Raw genomic sequence first — 21,935 nt, 5'->3', positions numbered from 1 at the left:
TACCAGAAAAGCTCAAAGTCATGAAGATATATACAGTATCATATATTATTTAGACATAAGATAAGCCAATGCAGAATGGAGTCTTGAAATAACAATTGAGAATATAGTGGCTAGTGATTCTTTATTATAGCTATATTGATTGAAAAACTGGTACATAACCCAACAAAGTTACTGGAATAACATTTAAACATGAGATTTCCCAGACCAAAGTTTCGAAGGACAACGAAGAATCTACCATTATTAATTTAGAGAAAAATAATACAAGTATATCACAAGATTTCGAAAAATGTATGAAACTAGTAAGAAAAACATTTCATTATAAATGTACAATTTGTAGTTATTTTCAAAAAAGTTAATAGTAAGTTTTAATGTTATGATAAATCCTTAACTCAGAGAATGCAGAGACCTGCTCAGATGATGCAAGTGCCAAAGCTGCAATTGTGAAACCAGTTAAGTCCAAGCTTGGGAGGTCAAAGAGGAGATTGTAAGCTGTTGAATGAAAAGTTTTTAAAATACTTGCAGATAGAGCTATCAGTTGTGTAAAAGCACTAGTACTCAGCTCTTTCAAACACTTACATATGCTCAACAGAACAGGTTAGTTTGGTTTGGCAATTTTTTTCCATTTCTGATTTTCTCATCGACTTCCCCTTTCCAACCAAAGGAAAAGCCCTTCCTGAATGTAATGAAGTTGGATTTGAATTTTGCTTTTTAATACAATGTTTGCTTTGAATAGTTTGTTCATATATGATTGTGTTTTCTTTTATCCTTTCCTAATCCCAATTCAGAATGGAATTACTCCACTACACGTAGCTTCCAAACGAGGGAACACCAATATGGTGAAGCTGTTACTGGATCGAGGAGCTCAGATAGATGCTAAAACAAGGGTGAGTCTTTGTTAAGCCATGCTGTACTGCTATTCCTTCACATGTCACTTTGGTTCAGGTAATATACCATTCTTGTATAGAAATGGCCACATTGTGGACTTGCTAAGAGCCATGCCTTTTGCAAAAGTGCAGATTCATGGAGCTGCATTAGAGATATGCAGCTAGTAGACCATGCAATTTTATGTCAGTTCAATGCACAGTCAAACTTGCCTAAAGTGAAAGAATATTGGAAAAAGGAATGAAAATGAAATTAATCAAGGAGTTCCTGGCATTAAATATACTATAAAATTAAGCTGAAAAAGAACAATATCTACAATGTATGAATTATTCTTCAACTATGTGAATTCATATGTACCACCTCTAATTTCTATACACAAAATGAGAGATGGCATGTCCAATTATGACAGCAGTGTCTTGTATGCAAGTCCTACCATATTTTCCTCTTAGTTATTTACTTTAATGTAGATCCAGGACAAGCAGAAGTGTGGCCAGTGTGAATTGTTGATCTCCAACCTGATCAGCTTCCAATAATTTATTTATTCTCGCTGTGTATATTGACTGCCTGTTGCTGAACTCACTGATTTTCATTCCATTGGCTTCCATTATTTTACAAAAGGACCTGTGTAAATAGTGTAGTTGATACTGTACGTCAGCACAGTAAAAGAATAAGATCAAGTTGTTGCAATGAAAACTTTGCATACAGAAAGGAATAATACAACTGTAGTTACATAACTATCACTTTAACAGATTCCCAAAATATGACGTGAAGCCTTATTCTTTCACCTTGATTTTTTTTCTCTGGTGTATAGATATTCATTTTTAATTTGCTGTGCATTAGTGTTATTTCAACACGTTCCGTGGTTTACTTCAATGTTGGTGAAGTGATATTTTTTACATTATTGGTGTCTCTCTCTTGCTTTAACCGCATTCCATGTGTTTGCTATGGCTATGGGTTTGTAGGGTATTGATGAGGTAGGTTCACTGTTGCATGCCTGTCCTGTGCATTTAATGGAGAAGGTATGTCTCTTCCTCCTCCCTTCCAATTTAACACATTTTATCATCTTTGAAGGTACCAGCTCTCCTGTGAGACAGGCTAACTTTGGAAAAATACTCAAAGTGAAAATAACAGCATATAGAAAGCAGTTTAACTCTTTATATATTGATTTCATAACCATACATTCTTCTGCACCCATCATCCAATTTGGCCAGTCAATACATTATTTTCATCGCTTTCATGTACCATGAACTGTTCAAAAAATGTTCTGCCACTGAGGGTACAAGCAGAATCCCACACCTAAGTGTGTTTTATTTATTATATTTAGTGTTTTGAATTAATTTGAAAAATATGTAGTCAAACCAATAAAAAGAGACTGTTTTACCAAATCAGATATTAGTTAAACTACAGCTGATTAGGTTATTAGCTCAAGGGTCAGTAGAATGTCAGTTCACTGATATAGAACAGTACAGCACAGGAGCAGTCCTACGTCCCACGATGTTGCACCAAACTAATTATGCTAATGATACCTAATCCCTTCTGCCTGCACATGATCTGCATCCCTCCATTCATTGCACATCCATGTGCCTATCAAAGAATCTCTTCAACACCTCTATCGTATCTCCCTCCATCACCCCTGGCAGCACATTCTAGGCACCCACCACTCTCTATGTTAAAAAAAAACTTGCCCTGCATATCTCCTTTGACTTTCATCCTCTCACCTTAAGTGCATGCCCTCTAGTAACAGATATTTTGACCCTGAGATAAAGCTACTAGTTGTCTACTCTATCTATTCTTCTCATACTTATATAAACTTCTATCAGGTCTCCCCTAAGCCTCCACTGCTCTCGAGTAAACAACCCAAGTTTGTCCAACCTCTTCTCACAGCACATGCCCTCACATCCTGGTAAATCTCTTCTGCACCCACTCCAAAGCCTCCACATCCTTCCTATAATGGGGTGACCAGAACGGAATGCAGTATTTCAGATGCAGCCTAACCAGAGTTTTATAAATCTGCAAGATAACTTATTGACTTTTAAACTCAATGCCTCAATTGCCTTTTGTTCCTTGATTTACCCCATCAACAAGCCCCCACTGAATCTGTCCCTCCCTCCACCCCAACACCTCTGCCTCCACCCTGACATGGCTGATGACTACATTTCCATCTTGACACACTAACCATGCAAGGTAGTATGTAAATAAAAACATTTCAAACAAGCCCTATACTACCTACAGGTCAACATTGCATTCAGCAGTCTCATGCTGTGAATCGTGATTCCCCCGGGTCCTAAAGACCATTAGATGAAACGTCAATTTTACTGTGTTTCAAGTATTGTGTTTTTGAGAATCCCATCAGCTGGAAACCATTCATAAATAGTACTGATAATAATCAAGTCTCTTCTGTATTATTTTATAGTTGAATATTTTATTTATTTTACGCTATCTATTATAATTATCTGTTGCTTTCATTGTTATGCCTGGACCCACAAGATGCTCATCTTAAGTAAATATCCCTTGAAAGTTGCACTATTGTTCCCATCACAAAATTGTACATTGATACTGAATTTATTTTGATATACCTGATCATCGGCTCCATTGTGTTACGATTCATCCTGCCATAAAATCCCTATTTGTAACCAATACTAACAACATTCTAATATAGTCACCATCTTCCTCTTTAAGTGCTAACAATCAAAGTACTCCAGCAGTGCTGCGCTATTGTGTTTCAAACAATCCAGGAGAAGGATAACAGCATCCTTCCAGCTATTAGGGAACTTCAAACTCATTAGTCTGCAAAAGGTTCTCCAGCCCAGGGCTTTTAGCAAAAGATGTTTCATTCTAGCTTGTCTGGATTGTTGGCATTTCTTTGCAGAAGAACTAAATTATCTATTAAAACATAGAATTCAATTTGTAACACTAAGACTGTAGAGAACAAATGGAAAAAGTAATTATGTAAAAGCAAATTTAATCCCATATGAGTTCATTGTCATTTCCTCTTTATAATTTGATTAATCGCTTTCTGTTGATTGACATCATCTCCTTGGTAGTGCTGCCATATTGGACTTCTGTATTGGCAAGGGAAGCAGCATAAATTTGGGAATAAAATCCAAGATTTTGAAGGTGATTTTATAAAAATAATTTCTAAAGAGGTATTTGCCCTAATTATTTGCAAGTTTTAATTGTGGTGGTAATGGGGACAGTGAGGTGTGGTGTTAGGGGCAGGAGGTGGGGTGAATGTAGGGAAAGGAAAAGTTCATTTTAAAGAAACAATGTTAGTGATTAATTTGCCTTGATAGTTCTTCTGGATTGCAAATGTCTTGTACAACTTGTGCTATTCACCCAGATGTATGTGTTTAACCTGTACTGTTTTTTCATCAGGATGGGCTGACCCCACTACACTGCGCAGCAAGGAGTGGACATGATGGAGCTGTAGAAATTCTGCTTGAGAGGGGAGCCCCAATGCTTGCCAGGACAAAGGTGGTTATGTGTGCAGTGTTAAGTAACTTGAGTTAATTAGTTGGTGTACAATTTAAGATTGTTTGTCTCAGATTAATACTTAATAGGTTAATTATCTAATTTGTGAAATCTAGGAAGGTTCCCTCTTGGTCTGCTAAAATTGGGGAAAAGTAGTCTGGCATTGCCCAAGATGAACTTGACCTAAGAACACCACAACAGCAGCAGCCCATTTTTCCAATTAAACTGCTGCCTTTTACCACTTGAGCAGGATGGAGGTTTGGGACTCCCAGGAAAAAGCAGAAACCCTCAACTTCCACAGCTGATCCCTGATCCCTGAACAAATGCACTCTGGCATTGGATTACTCTTGAAGTTCTGGTAGTGAAAACAAAACGACATAGTGCTTAGACTATGAAATCCACTGAACGTGGCACAAGTCCAGGCAGCCCATTGATTTCAATAGGGAAGAATACTGCAGAGAAAAGCTATAGAACCATAGAACACTACAGCACAGAAAACATGCCATTTGGCCCTTCTAGTCTGTGCCGAAACGGTATTCCGCTAGTCCCATTTTTCCTGCACCCAGTCCATAACCCTCCAGACCTCTCCCGTCCATGTATATATCCAATTTATTCTTAAAACTCAAGAGTGAGCCCGCATTTACTACATCAGATGGCAGCCCATTCCATACTCCTACCACTCTTTGAGTGAAGAAGTTCCCCCTAATGTTCCCCCTAAACTTTTCCCCTTTCACCCTAAAGCCATGTCCTCTCGTACGTATCTCTCCTAATCTAGGTGGAAAGAGCCTGCACTCATTAACTCTGTCTATACCCCTCATAATTTTGTAAACCTCTATCAAATCTCCCTCATTCTTCTGCACTCCAAGGAATAAAGTCCTAACCTGTTCAATCTTTCCCTGTAACTCAACTCCTGAAGACCCGGCAACATTCTAGTAAATCTCCTCTGCACTCTTTCAATCTTACAAATATCCTTCCTATAGTTAGGTGACCAGAACTGCACACAATACTCCAAATTTGGCCTCACCAATGTCTCATACAACCTCACCATAACATCCCAACTCCCATACTCAATACTTTGATTTAAGAATTCCAGGATGCCAAAAAGCCTTCTTTACAACCCTGTCTACCTGTGACGCCACTTTCAGGGAATTATGTATCTGAACTCCCAGATCCCTTTGTTCCTCTGCACTCCTCAGTGCCCTACCATTTACTGTGTATGTCCTACCTTGATTTGTCCTTCCAAAATGCAACACCTCACACTTGTCTGCATTAAATTCCATCTGTCATTTTCTGGACCATTCTTCCAGTTGGTTCAGATCCCTCTGCAAGCTTTGAAAGCCTTCCTTGCTGTCCACTATGCCTCCAATCTTAGTATCATCAGCAAACTTGCTGATCCAATTTACCACGTTATCATCTAGATCATTGATATAGACAACAAACAACAATGGCTCCAGCACAGATCCCTGAGGCGCACCACTAGTCACAGGCCTCCAGTCTGAGAAACAATCATCCACTACCACTCTTGTCTTCTCCCACACAGCCAATATCGAATCCAGTTTACAACCTTTCCATGGATACCTAGTGTCTGAACCTTCTGAACTAACCTCCCATGTGGGACCTTGTCAAAGGCCTTACTAAAGTCCATGTAGACAACATCCACAGCCTTTCCTTCATCTACTTTCTTGGCAACCGCCTCGAAAAACTCTACAAGATTCATTAAATACAATCTACCACGCACAAAGCTATGCTGCCTATCCTTAATCAGCCCTTGGCTATCCAAATACTTGTATATCCGATCTCTCAGAACGCCTTCCAATAATGTACCCACTACTGATATCAGGGTCACTGGCCTGTAATTACCTGGTTTACTTTTAAATCCTTTTTTAAACAACAGAGCAACATGAGCTACTCTCCAGTCCTCCGGCACCGCACCCGTGGCTAAGGACATTTTAAATATATCTGCCAGGGCCCCTGCAATTTCTACACTAGTCTCTCTCAATGTCCAAGGAAATATCTTATCAGGCCCAGGGGATTTATCTACCTTTATTCGCTGTAAAGCAGCAAGCACCTCCTCCTCTTTAATCTCTATATGTTCCATGACACTACTGCTTGTTTCCCTTCCTTCCATGTCCACAATGCCAGTTTCCTGAGTAAATACTGATGCAAAAAAACTGTTTAAGATCTCCCCCATCTCCTGAGGCTCCACACATAGACGACCACTCTGATCTTCTAGGGGACCAATTTTGTCACTTACTATCCTTTTACTCTCAATATACTTGTAGAAACCCTTTGGGTTTACCTTCACATTATCTGCCAAAGCAACGTCATGTCTTCTTTTTGCCTTCCTGATTTCCTTTTTTAGTATTTTCTTACTTTTTCTATACTCTTCAAGTACCTCATTTGTTCCTAATTGCCTATACCTGTTATGCACCTCTCTCTTTTTCTTAACCAGATCGCCCATATCCCTTGAAAACCAAGGTTCCCTATGCTTGTTTGCTTTGCCTTTAATCCTGGCAGGAACATGCAAACTCTGCACTCTCAAAATTTCTCCTTTGAAGGCCTTCCACTTACTGAGCACATCCTTGCCAGAAAACAACTTATCCTAATCCACTCTTCCTAGATCCTTTCTCATTTCCGCAAAGTTGGCCTTTCTCCAATTTAGAACCTCAACTCGAGGACCAGACCTATCCTTATCCATAATTAACTTGAAACTAATGACATTATGGTCACCGGACCCAAAATGCTCACCTACACATACTTCTGTCACCTGACCTGCCTGGTTCCCTAATAGGAGATCAAGTATTGCATTCTTTCTCGTTGGAACCTCTATATATTGATTTAGAAAACTTTCCTGAACACATTTGACAAATTCCAAGCCATCCAGCCCTTTCAACAGTGTGGGAGTCCCAGTCAATATGTGGAAAGTTAAAATCCCCTGCTATTACAACTTTCTGTTTCTTACATCGGTCTGCTATCTCACTACAGATTTGTTCCTCCAATTCTCTCTGACTATTGGGCGGTCTATAATACAACCCTATTAGTGTGGCCACACCTTTCCTGTTCCTCAGCTCCACCCATATGGCCTCTGTAGACGAGCCCTCCGGGCTGTCCTGTTTATGCACAGCTGTGATATCTTCCCTGACCAGTAATGCCACTCCTCCCCCTTTCATCCCTCCCCCTCTATTACATCTGAAACAACGGAACCCCGGAACATTAATCTGCCAGTCCTGCCCTTCCTGCATCCAAGTCCAACCACATAGGTGGGAAGAGGGATGAGGTCCTGAAAAGTGAGTTTAGCGAACAAGGCAGAAGGCTGAAGGACAGGACCTCGAGGGTAGCGATCTCGGGATTGCTACCAGTGCCACGCGATAGTGAAGGTAGGAATAGGAGGAGATGGCAGATAAATGCGTGGCTGATAAGTTGGTGCAGGAGGGAGGGTTTTAGATTTTTGGATCATTGGGATCTCTTCTGGGGAAGGTGGGACCTGTACAGAGAGGACAGGTTAGACCTGAAACTGAGGGGGGCCAATATCCTTGTAGCCAGATTTGCTAGTGTGGTTCAGGAGGGTTTAAACTAGATTGTAAGGTGGAAGGGAACCGGAGGAGTAGGTCAGAGGAAGAAGGGGATGAGGAAAAGGTAGATCTGACAGGTAGAGAGGCTTTTGAGGGAGGAGAAGCAGAGTACAGGCTGCAAAAGTAGTAAGGTGGATGGGCCAAAGTGCATTTACTTGAATACGAGAAGCATCAGGAATAAGGGAGACGAACTGAGAGCTTGGATAAGTACATGGGACTATGATATTGTGGCTATTACAGAGACATGGCTGACATCAGGGCAGGAATAGATATTGAATATTCCTGGTTTTCAGTGTTTTAAAAGGGATGGGGGGGGAGAAGAGGAGGAGGGGTGGTGATACTGGTCAGGGACACTGTTGCAGCTGCAGAAAGGGTAGATAATGTAGAAGGATCCTCTCTGGAGTCAATATGGGTGGAAGTTAGGAAAAAGAAAGGGGCAGTTACCCTCCTGGGAGTATTCTATAGGCCCCCCTGTAGCAGTAGGGATACTGAGGAGCAGATTGGGAGGCAGTTTTTGGAGATGCGAAAATAATAGGGTTATTATCATGGGAGACTTCAACTTTCCAAATATTGATTGGCACCTACTTAGCACCAAAGGTTTAGACAGGGCGCAGTTTAGGTGTGTCCAGGACAAATTCCTGACACAGTATGTTGACAGGCTGACGAGAGGGAATGCCATATTAGATCTAGTTTTAGGTAATAAACCGGGTCAGATGACAGATCTATCGTTGGGTGAGCATTTGAGGGACAGTGACCATTGCTCCATAACCTTTAATTGTCATGGACAGGGATAGGAGCAAAGAAGATGGGAAGATATTTAATTGGGGAAAGGCAAATTATGAGGCTGTAAGGCTAAAACTTGGGAGTGTAAATTGGGACGACATCTTTGAAGGGAAATGTACTATGGAGATGTGGTTGATGTTCAGGGATCTTTTGCAGGATGTTAGGGATAAATTTGTCCTGGTGAGGCAGAGAAGGAATGGTAGGGTGAAGGAACCGTAGGTGACGAGAGAGGTGGAACAACTAGTTAGGAAGAAGAGGGCAGCATACATAAGGTCTAAGCAGCAAGGATCGGACAGGGCTCATGAGGAATATAGAGTAGCAAGGAAGGAACTTAAGAAAGGGCTGAGGAGAGCGAGAAGGGGACATGAAAAGGCTTTGGTGAGTAGGGTTAAGGAGAATCCCAAGGCTTTTTTCTTGTACGTAAAGAGCAGAAGGATGGCTAGGGTAAATGTAGGTCCAATTAAAGACAAAGGTGGGAGGATGTCCCTGGAAGCTGTGGAAGTGGGTGAGGTTCTCAATGAATACTTCTCTTCAGTATTCACCAAGGAGAGGGGTCTTGATGATGCTGAGAACGGTGTAGGTGAGGGTAATGTTCTAGAGTATGTAGATATTAAGAGAGAGGATGTGGTGGAGTTGTTAGAAAATATTAGGACAGATAAGTCCCTGGGGCCTGACGGAATATTCCCCAGGCTGCTTTGTGAGGTGAGGGAGGAGATTGCTGAACCATTGGTTAGGATCTTTGAGTCCTCGTTGTCCATGGGGATGGTACCAGAGATTGGAGGGTGGCGAATGTTGTCCCCTTATTCAAAACAGGTAGTAGGGATAGTCCAGGGAATTACAGACCAGTGAGCCTTACGTCTGTGGTGGGTAAGCTGTTGGAAAGGATTCTAAGAGATAGGATCTATGAGCATTTGGAGAAACATGGACTGATTAGGGACAGCCAGCATGGCTTTGTGAAGGGAAGATCTTGCCTCACAAGCCTGATGGGGTTCTTTGAGGAGGTGACCAGGAAGATTGATGAGGGTAGTGCAGTGGATGTGGTCTACATGGATTTTAGTAAGGCGTTTGACAAGGTTCTGCATGGTAGGCTTCTTCAGAGGTCAGAGGCCAAGGGATCCGGGGAAGCTTGGCTGTGTGGATTCAAAATTGGCTTGCCTGTAGAAAGCAGAGGGTTGTGGTGGAGGGACTGCATTTGGATTGGAGGGCTGTGACTAGTGGTGTCCCGCAGGGATCGGTTTTGGGACCTCTACTTTTTGTGATATTTATTAACGACTTAGATGAGGGGGTGGAAGGCTGGGTTAGCAAGTTTGCAGATGACACAAAGATTGGTGGTGTTGTGGATAGTGTGGAGGGCTGTCGAAGCTTGCTTAGGGATATTGATAAGATGCAGAGCTGGGCTGATAAGTGGCAGATGGAGTTCAATCCAGAGAAGTGTGAGGTAGTACACTTTGGAAGGACAAACTCCCAAGGTGGAGTACAAGGTAAATGGCAGGATTCTTGGCAGTGTAGAGGAGCAGAGGGATCTGGGGGTTCTTATCCACGGATCACTGAAAGTTGCCTCGTGGGTGGATAGGGTAGTTAAGAAAGCTTATGGGATGCTAGCTTTCGTAAGTCGGGGGATCGAGTTTAAGAGCCGCGAAGTGATGATGCAGCTTTACAAAACTCTGGTTAGGCTACACTTAGAGTACTGTGTCCAGTTCTGGTCGCCTCATTATAGGAAGGATGTGGAGACATTGGAAAGGGTGCAGAGGAGATTTACCAGGACGTTGCCTGGATTAGAGAGTATGGATTATGAGGAGAGACTAAAGGAGCAAGGGCTGTTCTCATTGGAGAGAAGGAGGATGAGGGGAGACATGATAGAGGTATACAAGATATTGGGAGGAATAGATAGAGCGGACAGCCAACGCCTCTTTCCCAGGGCGCCATTGCTCAAAACAAGAGGACATGGCTATAAGGTATTGGGTGGGAAGTTCAAGGGTGATGTCAGAGGGAGGTTTTTCACCCAGAGAGTGGTTGGTGCATGGAATGCGCTGCCTGGGGTAGTGGTGGAAGCTGATACATTGGACAAGTTCAAGAAATTGTTAGATAAGCATATGGAGGAATTTAAGATAGAGGGATATGTGGGAGGAAGGGGTTAGATAGTCTTATGTGTGGTTTGAAGGTCGGCACAACATGGTGTGCTGAAGGGCCTGTATTGTGCTGTATTGTTCTATGGTTCTCACTAATAGCAATAATGTCGTAATCCCACGTGTCAATCCACGCCCTAAGCTCATCCGCCTTACCCACAATACTTCTTGCATTGAAATAGAACATTTCTATCACATACAAACGTTTGATTTCTGTTGATACCTGCAGTCCTCGCCTGACCTTTTTCCTCCTCCACCTCACTATCTGTTCTAACACTCTGGTTCCCCTCCCCCTGCAAATCTAGTTTAAACCCCCCGGAGCAGCACTAGCAAACCTACCCACAAGAATGTTAGTCCCCCTCCAGTTCAGGTGCAAACTGTCCTGTTGGAACAGGTCCCACCTTCCCTGGAACAAGGCCCAATTGTCTAGAAACATGAAGCCCTCCCTCCTGCACCAATTCCTTAGCCACGTATTTAGCTGCATGATCCTCCTGTTTCTACCCTCACTAGCTCATGTCAGGGGTAGCAATCCTGAGATTGCAACCTTGGAGGTCCTGTCCTTCAACTTTGCACTTAATTCTCTAAACTTTCTTTGCAGGACCTCCTCCTCTTTCCTATCCACGTCATTGGTCCCTACATGGACCACGACGTCTGGCTGCTCAACCTCCCTCCTGAGAATTATCGGGAACTCGATCCGAGATATCACGGACCCTGGCACCAGGGAGGCAACAGACCATCCGGGATTCTCGATCTCTCCCACAGAACCTATCTGTCCCCCTAACTATCGAATCCCCTATCACTACTGCTCTCTTCTTTTCCCTCCTTCCTTTCTGAGCCGAGGGTCCCGTCTTGGTGCTGGAGACGCGACCACTGCAACTTATCCCTGGTAGGTCTTCCCCACCAGCAGTATCCAAAACGGTATACTTATTGTTGATGGGAACGGCCACGGGTGCTCTGCTCTTTCATTCTATACCCCTTCCCTTCCCTGACAGTCACCCAGCTACCTGCCTCCTGACTTTTAGGGATGACTATCTCCTTGAAACTCCTGTCTATTTCTGCCTCTGCCTCATGAATGATCTGGAGTTCATCCAGCTCCAGCTCCAGTTCCCTAACTCGGTTTGTCAGGAGCTGCAGCTGGATGCACCTTTTGCAGGTGTAGTCATCAGGGACAAGTGTGCTGTCCCTGACTTCCCACATACTGCATACGGAGCACATGAGTAGTAGAAGGTAATTTCTATAACTTCTGTAGTAGAAGGTAATTTCCTGGTTGTTTTATTTGAGTTGATTTAAATGTCTAAATTGTTTCCTAGTGTTGCAATTTTTAAAATTGTTAAATAATTTAAATTTGTAATAGCTCCTTTAATTTTTCATAGCTTTTGAATATTTGTGAATGCCAGCGACATTCATAATTATTCAGTCTCTTTAACAGCTTTAACAAGGGGGCAGAGCTTTGATGGCTCCCAGAGCAATTCTGTGGGTACAGTATGTCAGTTTCACTTAGAAAGGTCCTGTCAGTAGCAGATTGCACCCAGTGTTCTGTCAAAGTAAGACCAAGCTTTGAAGACAGGTAGCCAATGAGCTTGGATGGCTTATCAATCAGAGGATGATCTAAGCCAAGACTGGGTGTATTGAGACTCCCTTAGTATGATGCTAATTCTCCCTCTTGTGCAACCCTATAAATTATGAAAAGTAGTGTGTGGTTGTAGCAGTCTCTTTTTCATTTAAATGTTTATATGAATGCTCCATACACCACTGGCTGAATCAAACGGGCTGGTGCTGATGGTTCCATTGGGAACCACTGGCTTTTAGCCAGTCCCAGGTAAGTGAGTCTTGGAGGTGCACAAACCCACAGGACATGCTGAGTGAACAGATGCCAGTATATCCGTTCCAGCTCTGTGCTCCACATGGAATCCAATGGCAGAATCTGGTGGTGATGGGAGTCCATGGTCTACAAATTAATAAGCACTTTTCTGAAAAATAAAGAATTGTTGTCTCTGGTTGTAGACCAATCTTTGAGAGCTTTCTGCTGACCAGCCATAATACCGGCAGGCACAGTAGTGGGCAGGCACGGTAGTGCAGCGGTTAGCATAACGCTTTACAGTGCCAGTGACCTGGGTTCAATTCCCTCCGCTGTCTGTAAGGAGTTTGTATGTTCTCCCCATGTCTGTGTGATTGTCCTTCGGGTGCTTCGGTTTCCACCCACATTCAAAAAAAGATGTTGGTTAGGAATTTTTGGGCATGCTATGTTGGCACCGGAAGCGTGGTGACACTTGTGGGCTATCCGCAGAACACTCTACGTAAAAGGTGCATTTTACTGTGTGTTTCGATGTACATGTGACCAATAAAGACATCTTATCTTATCTATAAATGTCTGAAGCTTCTGCCAGTTTTGGTAGACTAATCATGGAAGCCATCTCATTCACCATTTCTTTCCAGGGTAATCTGCTCCAATTTTGAATGAAGAATTAATGAACCTTCTTTTATTTCTTTTATCTTCATGTGAACAGAATGGTTTGTCACCCCTCCATATGGCTGCCCAGGGAGATCATGTGGAATGTGTCAAGCATCTGCTGCAGCACAAGGCACCTGTTGATGACGTCACGCTTGACTATCTCACTGCATTGCATGTGGCTGCTCACTGTGGTCACTACAGGGTCACCAAACTCCTCCTGGACAAGAGAGCCAATCCCAATGCCCGGGCGCTGGTAAATAACAAATATAAAATGAGTTAAATTTGTAATTGCAGTAAGTCATCGATGGGGGTACACAGATGGTTCACAATTTATCCGTTCATTTACATGTACATTGATTACTTCCTGTGCTTTCAGTCATTATGATAAAATTTTAAAATCTCTTCTCTACCAAATACATAACTGCACAATCAGACATGAGCAAGTGAAAAAGGAGAAGGCATTGCAATATTGATCAAGGAGAACATCATTGAAGTAATAGAACCATAGAACAGTACAGCACAATACAGGCCCTTCGGCCCACCATGATGTGCCTACCTTTAAACCACATATAAGACTATCTAACCCCTTCCTCCCACATATCCCCCTATTTTAAATTCCTCCATATGCTTATCTAACAATCTCTTGAATTTGACCAATGTACCTGCCTCCACCACCACCCCAGGCAGCGCATTCCATGCCCCAACCACTCTCTGGGTAAAAAACCTCCCTCTGATATCTCCCTTGAACTTCCCACCCATTACTTTAAAGCCATGTCCTCTTGTATTGAGCATTGGTGCCCTGGGAAAGAGGCGCTGGCTGTCTATCTATTCCTCTTAATATTTTGTACACCTCTATCATATCTCCCATCATCTTCCTTCTCTCCAAAGAGTAAGGCCCTAGCTCCTTTAGTCTCTCCTCATAATCCATACTCTCCAAAACCAGGCAGCATCCTGGTAAATCTCCTCTGCACCCTTTCCAATGCTTCCACATCCTTCCTATAATGAGGTGACCAGAAATGGACACAGTACTCCAAGTGTGGTCTAACCAGAGTTTTGTAGAGCTGCATCATAACCTCGCGGCTCTTAAACTCGATCCCATGACTTATGAAGGCTAACGTGCCATAAGCTTTCTTAACTACCCTACCCACCTGTGAGGTGTGAACCCCCAGATCCCTCTGCTCCTCCACACTACCCAGAATCCTGCCATTAACCTTGTACTCCACCTTGGAGTTTGTCCTTCCAAAGTGTACCACCTCACACTTCTCCAGATTGAACTGCATCTGCCACTTCTCAGCCCAGCTCTGCATCCTATCAATATCTCTCTGCAATCTTTGACAATCCTCCACACTATCCACAACACCACCGACCTTTGTGTCGTCTGCAAACTTGCTAACCCACCCTTCCACCCCCTCATCCAAGTCATTAATAAATATCAAGGGAAGTAGAGGTCCCAGAACTGATCCTTGAGGGACACCACTAGTCATAGCCTTCCAGTCTGAACGCACTCCGTCCACCACAACCCTCTGCTTTCTACAGGCAAGCCAGTTTTGAATCCACACAGCCAAGCCTCCCTGGATCCCATGCCCTCTGACCTTCTGAAGAAGCCTACCATGTGGAACCTTGTCAAACGCCTTACTAAAATCCATGTAGACCACATCTATTGCACTACCCTCATCAATCTGCCTGGTCACCTCCTCAAAGAATCCTATCAGGCTTGTGAGACATGATCTTCCCTTCACAAAACCGTGCTAGCTGTCCCTGATCAGTCCATGATTCTCTAAATGCTCATAGATCCTATGAGCATGAGGCGGAGTACAAGGTTAATGGCAGAATTCTGGGTAGTGTGGAGGAGCAGAGGGATCTTGGGGGTTCATATCCACATAGGGAGGATGTCCTAGAAGGCTGTGCAAATGAGGCCATATAAAAAAGGGCAATAATTTTGCTGGGGTATATTACCCACAGTCAGCAGGAAAGAGAGAAGCAGGAATGTAGGTAATTCACACAGAGTTGTGAGGTTATAGTAGTAAGGGATTTCAACTTCACTAATATTAACTGAGATTACCTTAATGTGAAAGGCATAGAGGAGTTTAGAATTTTTAAAGTGCATTGAGGAAAGCTGTACTAGACCTAATCCTAGAGATTGAAGCCTGGCAAGCAGTTGAAATGTCTGTAGCTGATAATTTTGTGGATAGTTTCATGATGGCTATGGAATGGCATAAGAGTGGTCTGGAAATTAAGATCCTGAGATTGTTGTAGAACAGAGAGACCCTGGGGTACGAGTACATAGTTCCCTTAAAGTGGCAGCACAGGTAAACAGGATGGTAAAGAAGGTGTTTGACATGCTTGCCTTCACCGTTCAGGGCATTGAGTACAAGAGTTAGGACATCACGTTACAACTGTACAAGATGTTGGTGAGACCACACTTAGAGTTGCATGCAGTTCTGGTCACTTTGGCAATAGGAATGCACTAAGCTGATAAGTGTGCAGAAAAGATTCACAAGGATGTTACTGGGACTGGAGGGCCTGAGTTATAAGGAGAAACTGGATAGGCTGGGGCTTATTTCTCTGGATTATAAGCAGCAGCGAGGTGACCTTATAGAGGTATATAAAATCATGAGGGGTGTAGATAAGAGTCACAGTCTTTTCTCCAGGGTAGACGAACTAGAGAGCATAAGTTTAAGGTGAGAGGAGAGAGATTTGGTAGGAACCCGAGGGGCAACAGAGAATGGTGGGTAAATTGGTAAATTGGTTTATTGTAGTGACATACAGTGAGGTACAGTGAAAAACTTTGTTTTGCATGCCATCCATACAGATCTGTAGTACAGGGGAAAACAATAACAAATGCAGAATAAAGTGGTACAGTTATAGAGGAAGTGCAGTACAGGCAGATGGTAAGGTGCAAGGCCATAACCAGATAGATTGTGAGGTCAAAAGTCCATCTTATCGTACCAGGGGACTGTTAAATAGTCTTATAACAGTAGAATAGATGCTGTCCTTGAGCCTGGTGGTACGTGCTTTCAGACTTTTGTATCTTCTGCCTGATAGGAGGGGGGAGAAAAGAGAATGTCCGGGGTGGGTGGGGTCTTTGATTATGTTGGCTGCTTCACCAAGGCAGCAAGAGGTGAGTCCATGGAGGTGAGGCTGGTTTCCATGATATGCTGAGCTGTGTCCACAACTCTGCAGTTTCTTGCGGTCTCCGGCAGAGCAGTTGCCGTACCAAGCTGTGGTGCATCTAGATAGGATGCTTTCTGCGCTGCGCCTATAAAAATGTATATTTATCTATAAATTATCAATATAAATGATGGTATATGGAACAAGGTCCCAGTGGAAGTGGCAGAGGCTGGTCCAGATACAACATTTAAAAGGCATTTGGACAGGTTCGTGGTTAGGAAAGGTTTAGAGGGATATGGGCCAAATACAGGCTAATGGGACTAGCTCGGTTAGGCAGCGTGGTCAGCATGGATGAGTTCAGCCAAAGGGCCTGTTTCTGTGCTGTGTAACTCTATAATTCTATAAATCTCAGTACAGAGTACTGAAAACAGGTGAGGTCCTTCAGGAATATAGAATGTGTAGGGAGGTACTTAAAAAAAGAAATTAGAAGGACAAATATGAGCCATGAAATACAATTAGTAGACAAGATTAAGGAAAATCCCAAGGCATGTTATATGTATATTCAGAGGGTAACCTGGGAAACAGTAGGGCCCATTTGGGACCAAAGGGCAATCTGTGCATGGAGCCAGAGGATGTTGCTCGGGTCTTCAATGAATATTTCTCATCTGTATTCTCAATGTCCTGGTGGCTATTTAGAGGTCTGTAACGTAATGCCATCAAAGTGATTATAGCTTTCTTATTTCTGAGTTCTACCCATATAGAATCAGTGGACAAGCCCTCCATTATGTCCCCTCTCAGTGCAGCTGTGATATTGTCCCTGATTAATAGGTCAACTCCCTCCACTCTTTTACCTCCCTCTCTATATTTCCTAAAACGTCAAAACCATGGAACATTAATCACCCATTCCTGTCCTTCTTTCAACCAAGTCTCTGTTATAGCCACAACATCATAGTTCTATGTATGATCCATGCTCTAAGTTCATCACCCTTACCCATAATACTCTTAGCACACACTTCAAACTGTGCGTCCCATTGTGTCTACTTTGCTCCTGCCTGTTTTTACTTGCCCCGACATCCACCTTCCTCTCAATCCCTCCACTTTCTGACCCTGTGCTCTGGTTCCCACCGCCCTACCAAACTAGTTTAAATCCTCCCAAGTAGCACGAGCGAACCTCCCAGCCAGGATTTTGGTTCCCCTCCAGTCTTTATCCTAGGATAGAAAAAGACTCTGACTTTTCGACCTATCTGTGCCCTCATAATTTATGCTGTTCTATCAGGTTGCCCCTCAGCTTCCACCATTCGAGAGAAAACAATCTAAGTTTGTCCAACCTCTCTTTATAGATGCAGGTAAGAGATAGTGATAGGCAGGTGCGGGGGGATGCAGGTAAGAGATACTCTTTATTAGCTAATACTCTATAATCCTGGTGAACCTCTTCTGCACCTTCTTGAAGGTTTCACATCCTTCCTGTAATGCGGCGACCTGAACTGCATGCAATAGTTTTATATGGCCATAACATCACATGCCAACTATTATACACAATGCCCTGACCAATGAGGGCAAGTATGCCATATGCCTTTTATCGCCACTTTCAGGGAGCTATGAACTTCACCCCAAGCCCCCTTTGTACATCAGTGCTCCAAAGGGCCCTGCCATTTACTTTCCTCTTACATTTGTCCTCCCAAAGTGCAATACCTCACACTTGTCCGGATTAAACTCTATCTGTGATTTCTCCACTGACATTTCCAACTGATCTATATCCTGCTGTATCCTTAGACAACCTTCCTCATTATCCACAACTCCACCAACTGTTGTGTAATCTGCAAACTTACTAATTAGCCCACCTACATTTTTGTCCAAATCACTTATATATATCACAAACAACAGAGGTCTCAGCACTGATACCTGCGGTCACAGACCTCCAGCACTACCCTCTTTCTTCTATGGCCAAGCCAATTTTGAATCCAGTCTACCAAGTCACCGTGGCTCCCCTGTCCCTCAATCTTCTGGATCAACCTACCATGAGGGACCTTATATAATGCTTTACTAAAGTCTATGTATATAATATCCACTACCATCCCCTCATCAATCATCTTCATCACCACCTGAAAAAACTTAATCAAGTATGTAAGACATAACCTACTCTGCGCAAAGCCATGCTGCCCATCCCTAAAAAACCTTTGATTTTCCAGACGTGGGTGGATTTTATCCTTAAGAATCATCTCCAATAGCTTCCCAACCACTGATCGAAGGCTCACCTATAATTTGCTGGATTATCCCTATTGCCCTTCTTAAACAAAGGAACAACATTGGCCCCAGTTGACACGGGCCTCAACTGTGGCTGGAGGGGGCTCCGAGATCTTTGTCAAGGCCCCAGCAATTTCCTCTCTTGCATCTCTCAATAACCTGGGATAGATCCCATCAGGCCCTGGGGACATCCACCTTAATGTTCTTCAAGAGACCCAACGGCTTCTCCTCCTTGCTATCAACATGCCCCAGAATATCAGCGTTACACTATCCTCTGTGTCCTTCTCCTTGGCAAATACCAATGTGAAATACTTGCTAATTACCTCGCCCACTTCCCCTGGCTTCAGGCATAAATTCCCTCCTTTGTCCATGAGTGGTCCCACGCTCTCCCTAGTTACCGTCATGTTTCTAATGTGGGTATAAAATGCTTTGGTATTTTCCTTAATCCTACTCACCAAGGACATTTCATGGACCCCTTTGGCCCTCCTGATTCCTTTTCCTGCTTCCTTTATATTCCTCAAGACCTCTTTCCAAATTCAGTTTTTGAAACCTTGCATATGCTTCCTTTGACTAAATTTGCAACATCTTTCATCATCCAAGGTTCTAAACATTATAAGATCTTTGTTACAAGCACAAAATGATGTAATTGGTAATGCGGGGAAATGAAAGAGTTACATGTAAACAGATTCATTTACTTCTTTGGTTTAACAAAATTGTTCAGCTGAAATTAATTTAACTGATTTAGTTAGTTTGGGAGAAGTACAAACCCAAACTATGAAGCATTCTCAAGTGGATAGTGCTGAGTAAAGAGCATGGATTTCTGAGTCATCCAGTCATTATCTGTCACAATATTAACAATTAGGTTTAAATAGTGACTCAGTCTACTGAATGTAAATCACACCACATTACAAGCTAAATAAACCTGAAAATATTAAGATTATCAGGTCCCACACATCCAAACATGTTATAGCAATATATATTTCTATTCTTCATACTCCTTGTGAAATAGAAAGAGGCCATTGAGCTCATCGAGTCAATGTCAGATCTCAGAGCAATCCCATTCCCTACCAAATTCCTCTTTAACCTTTCTCACATGCCATTGACATATTTGCTTGGAACATAAGCTCCAGAGAAAGACAGAAACTGAGGGGGAAAAAATCTAAGAAAATTTAACAGGAGCTTGGAAAGATTTATCACTGCCCCAATCAATTGTGATAACTATTCTCATCCATGCTTGACTTGGTTACATCATGGTTACCTTTGATGACCTTTGATATTTTGAAAGCTGGATGATTCATATGAGGAGAATGATATTCAGGAAACCCAAGGATATAGGTTAATTTAGGAAAGTGACATTGTGGTAAAAGATCAGCCAGGGTCTTATTGAATAGCAGAGCAGACACAAAGGCTGATTGGCCTCTGCCTGATATTTCTTATGTTCATCAGTTTCCAATTTACCTTCCAGACAGAGTCATTCTTTAAGGAGTGATCAGTTAAAATATATGTAACCAAGGATTGTGGAAATATGTAATCTGTTCTGGTGTGTTTTTATATTTACTCTGTAATTTAACAGAACGTTGTTAATCTGCCAGAATTTGTACAGTGTGATCATCATTAGACTATTTTAAATGCGTTTCTTTTCCTTGTTGTGATTTGTTCCCCGTCTTTATGTGTGGATTGTGTTCTTTAGTAATGAACTACTGGATCCAAACTCAAGAAATCAAGATCAGACCACAACAATTTTAATTATTATGGAGATCAATGTTGTTAAATTATTTAACTATTCTTTCAGTAAGAAACAGCCTTTAAAGTAGTGAACAATGTTGCAGCTAAAATAGAACTACAGCATAAAATGTGCACCAGTACCATGGTGATATATTTAATGGGAGGTCTGACAGTCAATGCTCACGATGGCATTCAGTCAGTGCATGGGAGATAAATGAATAAATTTAGTGACAGGTCCCCTTTGCAGTGTCACAGAAGTGACCATTCTGGTGTTGTGTCTGAGATTGATTCCAAAGGGAAGAAAATTTAGATTCTCTTGAAGATACATTGCTTTAAACAGTATGAGAAAAGTTTTGATGTGTTTTGAGAATATGTTTTTTTTCATATCATCAATAATTTACTGGCAAGGACTGCATGCTTATAGACAGGTGTATGCACAACTTACTTCTGGCCCTAATATTTCATTGTCGGGCAAGAGAGCATAAACCTGCTATGATTCTTTGTTGGATTCATTTCTGTATCAAGCAGGCTCAGACTGAGCTGCAGTTTAAATATTCTTACATGACATTTGTGTAAGGTCTTGAGATTTAAATGCATGATCCTGGAGTGACTACTTTCTGCATGTTTGATGTGACTGCTAACCTGGTTGCTTTTTTTATACAGAATGGCTTTACCCCACTGCATATTGCATGTAAGAAAAACCGTGTTAAAGTCATGGAACTTCTTGTGAAGTATGGGGCTTCAATCCAAGCCATAACAGAGGTAGAAGAAAGTTTTAATATTTAATCACTGCCTCTGTCACATCAATTAAAACAAATTGCAGCCTTTTCAGAGAAGTAAACTGCTATTGTTTTGTTTCACAGTCTGGCCTTACACCAATACATGTGGCTGCCTTCATGGGCCACTTGAATATAGTCCTCCTTTTGCTGCAGAATGGAGCATCTCCAGATGTTTCTAATATTGTGAGTATGGCTATCTTTAACCAAAAGAAAATATGATACAGAATTCCTGGGTTTGTATAAATTCTTCTATAATACATGCTTTAAAATTATTTTAAAAGCTTAAAACAATGAGGGCACATGTGCAGTTGATATATCTGATTGAAGTTTTCCTTTGTATCTTCCATCCACAAATAATCAGAGTTCACAAGCAGAAGTAAGGTTGGCTTTCTAATTATCATAGAAAGAACTAGCCAAAGAACCCAAAATAGTTTTTTTGTTGTAATTTCAGATTAGATAATGTTATTACACTGAGCTTCATTTAAGCATGATGTTGCATCAAATAATACATCTGGAACTTTACTAAAAATACAGAAATCACACCTAGAGCCCCCTAAAAACTAAGGCCTGGAAATTTGTCTGCAGAAGACCTAAAAAGGCATTGCATGGTGAAAAGTCACATTGACACACTGTGTTAACAACTTTTGCACCAGTCATTAATTGACCTTTTGGTGCAAGAATTTTGTGTTCCCTAGGAACAGCATCAGCAGTTGTCTTAATCCCACAATTAATTTCTGGCCAGATTATCAGTCACATTTGTCTGAATCATGACTGGGACTGTTCATTCATA

General features: G+C 42.2%; 1 protein-coding gene across 20 annotated transcripts in view; it reads left to right on the top strand.

Moving 5' to 3' along the window:
• Nucleotides 1-21,935, top strand: part of ank2b (ankyrin 2b, neuronal) — a 781,056-nt gene that overhangs the window by 572,580 nt on the left and 186,541 nt on the right. For all 20 annotated transcript variants that reach the window (XM_052010179.1, XM_052010168.1, XM_052010170.1 and 17 more), the window contains 5 exons: nucleotides 786-884; nucleotides 4,258-4,356; nucleotides 13,342-13,539; nucleotides 21,030-21,128; nucleotides 21,230-21,328. In XM_052010179.1, the coding sequence (XP_051866139.1) occupies nucleotides 786-884; nucleotides 4,258-4,356; nucleotides 13,342-13,539; nucleotides 21,030-21,128; nucleotides 21,230-21,328 (594 nt within the window). The remainder of the gene's footprint in view (nucleotides 1-785; nucleotides 885-4,257; nucleotides 4,357-13,341; nucleotides 13,540-21,029; nucleotides 21,129-21,229; nucleotides 21,329-21,935) is intronic.

Source organism: Pristis pectinata, chromosome 2, assembly GCF_009764475.1.
Source record: "Pristis pectinata isolate sPriPec2 chromosome 2, sPriPec2.1.pri, whole genome shotgun sequence".
Classification (NCBI taxonomy): Eukaryota; Metazoa; Chordata; class Chondrichthyes; order Rhinopristiformes; family Pristidae; genus Pristis; species Pristis pectinata.
Note: the sequence above shows the minus strand (reverse complement) of the source record. Positions and strands in the feature narration are given on the sequence as shown.